At 39.3% G+C, this 6,456-nt stretch overlaps 1 protein-coding gene across 16 annotated transcripts in view; it reads right to left on the bottom strand.

The window, feature by feature from the left end:
- The window catches only part of kif1b (kinesin family member 1B), a 53,356-nt gene extending 47,083 nt beyond the window's left edge, over positions 1–6,273 (bottom strand). For 13 of the 16 annotated variants that reach the window (XM_011476966.3, XM_020704557.2, XM_020704564.2 and 10 more), the window contains exons 1-2: positions 6,015–6,273; positions 3,891–4,036 (exon numbers count right to left, since the gene is read on the bottom strand). In XM_011476966.3, coding sequence (XP_011475268.1) covers positions 3,891–3,996 — 106 coding nt within the window. In that variant the 5' untranslated portion in view covers positions 3,997–4,036; positions 6,015–6,273. Of the gene's footprint in view, positions 1–3,890; positions 4,037–6,014 lie in introns of those variants that run through there. The other 3 variants (XM_023956529.1, XM_023956528.1, XM_023956527.1) reach the window with 1 other exon arrangement.
- Between the last annotated feature and the right edge of the window lie 183 nt (positions 6,274–6,456).

Below are 6,456 nucleotides of genomic sequence, written 5' to 3' on the forward strand. Positions count from 1 at the left end.
GAAAAGATTCATGTACGTCTTCGTGTTCCTCCTCTGGGCTGGCGTCTGGATCAAAACTGTACGGCTGGACAGCTCCAACATTGCTCACCAATGTTAGGTTGGGTGTGAGGGGCTGAAAGTTAGCAGGAGAGCGGGATAACAAATTGATGATGGGAAGTGGGGGCGGGCTTACTCCATACCAACAGTCCCGCCCACAACTTGGAGGCAAATTTCTAATAAACTTCTGTCTCTCAGCAGAAACTCTGTCCTAAAAAACAACCCAGGTTTTTTGATTTTGCATAAAAACAGCACAATCATAACTAAAAGATCAATGGGAACACTTTTACAGTAGATCAAATCATGATAAAAGTGAGACTTTAAATGTTATCAGCGATTAATTAGTTGGTTCCAGGTAGCACAAGAGAAGAAAAATGGTGAGAAGCAATAGTGGCAAAATATCAAATTATGTCATCAGTTACAAAACATGTATTATGACAAGACATTTCTACTTTGCTTCGATGACCATGCTGTGTAGTAAGATAGATGATATTCCAATCATTTTAAATCTGTTGGTTGACAGAGATTGGTAATATTCTATAGGCTATGTATAACTTTGTTTTAATTTATTTTAAAATTTAAAGCCATATGGAAACAAATTAACATTGCAAAATTTCACTTTGAAGTCCACTAAAAATACGAAATTATTCCCAAGAAAAACAAGAAAGCTGTTGATTTCCAAATAAACTAAACGTGAATACTGTAAATTCAATTTTCACTTCAGTTCATGTTTCAAATACCAAAACAATATGTCTGTGACCCCATCTTTGTCACAGGGAAAACTATGAGCGCCACAAAAACACAAGCTTCTCCTGCTTGACCCAGCAAAACCCAATAAAGCCTTTTTCACAAGACCTTTCTGGAACGTGGGGAGTGTGATCTCTAAGTAGTGCATGAGCGGCTCCAGAACAATCCCAGCTAGAGTTGATGAGGAATGCGACATCCTGACGGGTGTGCGTATTCCCACAAGGGTCAGAAGGATTACAGCGGCAAGGCGTGGCAATCTCGAACAAGCTAGTGGATTATTGGTCTTAATCGGGTCAATCTTTCTTACAAAGATATGGCTGAGCTACTGGATGACCATTCTTCACACCATGATGACCATTTTTCTCCCCAGCACAGTCGTGGGTTAGTAGCATTCATACAGACCAGGTTCATTATTATTAGATGTGGTGGTGGCCTCCTCTCATGTGCAGCTGAAGTGCATGAAGTGAGGCAGTTTATCCCTCTAGGATTTCTGTAAGGTCAACACCCACTTGGCACTTAACAAAAGGCCACTCAATACCAGGAGTGGAACGGAAAGGTGAAGGTGTAATTGCTGTTTTTGTTCAATATCGTTTTTAGTTTACCTAATCACTTAGCTCACCTAGTATAGAAATCCATGTAAAATCTATTTTTAAAGGAAAAATGACTCCATATCTACCATTAACAAGCTAATATTCCTAAGAAATTAAAAACTTTATCTTGAAACCCATGTATTTTTCCTTAAAAAAAAAAAAAAAAAAAAAGGGACAATTTCATCATTTAATTATTATTAAGGTCATCCATAAAGCAGGTTTATGGTTTGGGGTTAACATGAACCTTAAAGCAGAATAATGCATACATTACATAATAGGAGAGACAGCAGAAGAACAGATCAGAGCTGAATCTGCTGCTGCTCCTCAACATTTGAAACACTTCCATGAATTAAAGCAAATGGCCATTGAATTTCTTCTTCGTAATTATATTAGCCCTGGAACATTTAAGAGCTTCCACCCAAAAAGGCCTTTTCTTTCTTTTTTTCCCCCAGACTGCCTGCAAGGCCCATGAACAGTGGATAATCAATTTTCCGTCCCTCTACCAGCACCCTCTCCTTAGCTCCACCATGAGCATAAAGAATAGAGTGGAATGGAGGGGGGAGCCAGCGCATCCTGTTCTTCCCCCAAAGCTCCGTCTTTCTCTGTGCTGGTGACACATGGAAACAGACACATCTGCCCCTCTGTGAGCTACAATGGGAGGGGGGTGTCATGGCCTCTCACACATTTCTGCTGAACACATATAAGCTGACCAAGCAACTTCATGAAACAAACCGTCTGTCCTGGACTGCATGGGTTTATCTGAATCAATGCAGCGCCAGTAAAGCAGAAAGAATAAGAGTCTGTTCAACCTGAGGATGACTCTCTTAAAACTGTCAGTTCACAAAGTTATTCTAAAAGGTAACTTCCTCTTGGGGATTGAGATATAACTGAAAACATTTTACTTTCATTTTCTTTGACGGCTACCTTGAATAAAGCCAAGTGAAAAGTATATGAAACACAATGGCAGATCTACTAAGTACCGTTTAAATCTCAAACTTTGATTGATGTGCCGTTTTTGGAAGCCTTCAAGAGTTTGATCATGCATTTATCGCTTTGTTTGTCTTGAAGAGATTGCATGTAGTCACATGCTCCAATAAAATGTTTCAAAATTCCCAATCATTTATTCAATGTGTTTACCAGTATAAAAGACATTTTTATCATTTCTTAGTGCATTATATTAAAAAAAAAAGCATCTTAAACCCAAAATTTGCCCATTTGCTTTTCCTAATTTTTTCCCCTTCTCTCGATCAGTCTAAATATTATTCAATGAACACAAAAAAAAAGAACTGAAATGAAAACCAAGATATAAGATTGATATAAGAAAATGTTTTAAAATGTGCCTATCATTTGTTGGAATTAAAAAAAGAACATGCTTAACATTATAATAGGTACACCTACATAAGGCTACTAAATGACTAGAAAACACGCATCTTAGAAAAATAGAAAAAGTCAAAAATGCATTCGACTATTTTATGCAAATAAACCAATGTTCATGACCATCCAGTTAAAACAGAGAGATGTGTCCTCCCAGTCTCCTAAATAAACCGTTGCTTCAGAATACACACTAGAAACCAGCCGGGTGACCTTGGTAAATATGACAGACGGAAGGCATCATAACACTCCCATTTACGAGGGGTCACATTTTCCCACCGCATGCCAAATAACACACACAACAGCTTAAACACATACATGTTTAAGCTATAAAGCACAGCTCAACTTCTCAGCATCCTAATAAGACAGCATTGTCAGCATACCATCTGCAATGAAGCCCTGATGAAGAGGAAGAGTATGGCTGCCTGCCAGGCTGCCTTTCTGCTCTGCAATCTGCCTTTGAGAAAGGAGGTGCTGGAACCTACTCCTCTCCCATGCTGACTAATCGTCCCCCCCTGTGCCACAAACCACAGGCATTGCATGGCGACTTTGACATAATAAGGAAAGGGAGCAAAAGTAGTGGGGATTTAACAAAAAGCTTGTCGTTGGTAGAGTCTGAGAGATAAAGAACAAGTCAGCCACATCTACTGGGGAGCTTATGGAAGATTCACATAAGTTTAGTCCGATGAGGCAGAGAAGACGGAGTCAAGACTCGAAGAAACTCATGAAGCCTGTTGACAGATCATGTTTCTGCTCCATTTCTCTACCTCTAAAGCAGCGGTGAAAACATAGATAATACAGGCATAAACCATAGGAAATGAAGAATACTACACTAAAAGATACTCTTTGTGATATAGCCGTGAAGACCTGGCACGGGAAAAGCTGTGTAAAGACGGCTGGATCTCCCAGCATGGACCAACAAAGCATTGCTCACACAGACTCTTGGAGCATTCTGAAGAAGACTTTCCCTCTTGAAGCCTGTGATTCTCTTTCAGGCCGTTTGTTCTCAAACCTCAAAAGTATTCAGTTTGCTCATTCTGCCCTTCTCGGTACACCAAACCCTCCTTAGCACACTAACCTGAATAAATTCAAGATGTGGTATTAGGTTTGTGTGGATGCTGTTGTGTGTGCCAATGGGCTACTTACTTGTAGTGTTGCCTTGCATTTGTATGATACATTTGGACTCCTTGCCGATCTCCCTGGAGTTAAAGGGCCGAACTCGGACAGCAACTTTTACAGATGCCCCAGACATGTTTGCGGTTCTGGACCGTCTTCTGGTATGTTAATCCTTCCTTTTGGGTTAGAGAAAAAAAAGAGATTTGTTAGATTAAATATCACCACAGAATGAGCTTTGCAATTAGACAATAGATAGATATTACTTCATTTAAAGACCCACTCCAAGGAAAATTGTGTTTTTGGTGTTCTGGTGACATATTTCTAATGATGGAGGACACATATAAACAAAATGAAGCTTAAAATTGCATTTTTGAGTATTTTGAATTCAAATGGTGAATTAGAACCAGACACTAAAATGCCATTGGAAAAATCTTGTGATGTACAAGATACTACGTCAAGCGCTGTCCTATGCTCTATTCTGATGCCTCCACTCGCAGACAAACACATCCGTGTGGGTCTTCATTTTCCTTGGCTCAGGCTAAGCTCCAATATTACTCGCCATTTTTGTTGCACCGTTAATGATAGACCGGGGTTATAAGAAGCCATAAGCAAGCAGGAGAGAGCACATAAGCAGAAAGATGATGGAAAGTGGGGGCAGGCTTACTCTGCACCAACAGTTCCACCCACAGCTAAGAGCAAATTTTGTTATCAAACTCCTGTTGCTCTGCAGAAACTCTGTCCTGGAAAACATGTTTTTTGATTTGGGCTAAAAAGGGCGTAATCATAATTTAAAAAAAAAAAAACCTGGGAACCCTTCAAAATAGATGAAAAGATGATTGGAGCGGGACTTTCAACAGTGATGCTCAAAGCCCTTTTTGCAAACCCAAGTCTCAATTCTTAAAATGTAAAGTTAGAAAAAAAAAATCATTGTAAAACTTTTCTTTGTTTTTTTTTTAATTGTAGGGACACAAAAACAGGCAGTTGGTGTTTCCACATTCCCAGTGCAAAATTGTAAAATGAGCTTTTATTTTTTTTAGACCCGACAGCATATCATGGAGCTAAAATAAATAAGAATAAGCACTGTTTATACGTCACAAACCTCTAGACAAGTCTTAGGTCTCTGCATATGACACTTAAATGTGACACATTTCAAGTCAAAGTTCCAATAAGTATAAAATTTGACATAAACAAATATGGCCGACAAAAGCCAAACGACTTTTATTCTTATCATCACATGCATACAGCCATGAGCTGCAACCTATAAACCTCCTAAAGTAAACGTTTTTAGCCTCGTATTAAACTCAATACTCCAGCTGAAACACACTGATTCAAGCAGCTTATATTTTCACTATAATGAAGCAGCTTTTCTTTACAGTTAGTGTCAATTTAAGCCATACTTACTTCCTACAACCAGTGACTACATTGCTTAAATATCCTATGTTTTTCCACGGCAGCCATCCTAAGGGAAGCATACGCCCATGAAATTCTATCTAGCCTTCTCTGTGTGAGCTATAGAGATACCAATCAGGTTGGCTCCATAATCTCTCGCTGCTATTCCATAGCAGGAATTAGAAAAATAAAATAACTTCGATGAAGAAAACTGATAATTAAATTCTCCGATGTTCGGAAGTGGGCTAATCCTCTGCTTCGTGTTGTGGAATCGCGCAGGGAGGAGTTAACGTGTTTCTATCTTACCAGGCCGAACAGTTTGTTCACATTTATCAGTTACCAGATGACATATATAAAAATATATTTCATATCAAATCGCAAAATGCACATTTTAAATGGGGCTTTGCACATTTCGATAACAGTTGGCGTCTTTCTTTAGCTTCTTTTAAACAGACTTGACTCAAGTCTTGAGGTCAAAACTAACCTACCTGCAGGCAGAATGTTAACACTATAACAGCTATCGAGTCGTGAGCAAAATATGTGTCCAAAAGCAAAATATATTTATTGAAATTTACGCGGATCAATTCGTTAATTTAGCCCACGGCGAAGTCAATTTCTCATATGCACGGAAAATGAGCATATTTTGAGTAATTTGTGTTGATACGAAAGGTTGCTCTGTATTATAAATGTATTTTTTAATAAAACAACATTCTTATAAGTAAAATAATAATAATAAATGTACATGTATTTTTCGATCGCACTTACCTCTTAGGGTTCGCTAGCAGGACAGCACTGGAGCGGAGAGAACGATTAGCCCGCGGGCGTCAGGAGGTGGTCCTTTTAATCAGAATCTACGCACACGTATGCTGCTATAAAGTCCATTTTTGTAAAAACTAGCCATTATAGCGACATTTGTCGCTGGAAGGTTTGTAAAATTACTCGAAAATCCTTCTTTTTTTCCTCCCTTGCATGGGAAACCAGACGCCTTATCCGAACACGGGCGAAAATGGAAATCGATGAATCGCCTTGATTTACCGAAGACATTACGTCAACTCCCTCTCAGAGGGCTGAGTGACATGAAGATCAGCCAATCACCACGCAGATTCCATTGACGAATGCTTCTACCAGCCAATCAGAACTACGGATTTAGGCAAAAGGGAAGTGGGATGTCTCTCCTGCTGCGACGCCACACTGCAGGATTTCTGCC

The sequence above is a fragment of the Oryzias latipes genome, chromosome 7 (assembly GCF_002234675.1).
Source record: "Oryzias latipes chromosome 7, ASM223467v1".
Lineage (NCBI taxonomy): Eukaryota > Metazoa > Chordata > Actinopteri > Beloniformes > Adrianichthyidae > Oryzias > Oryzias latipes.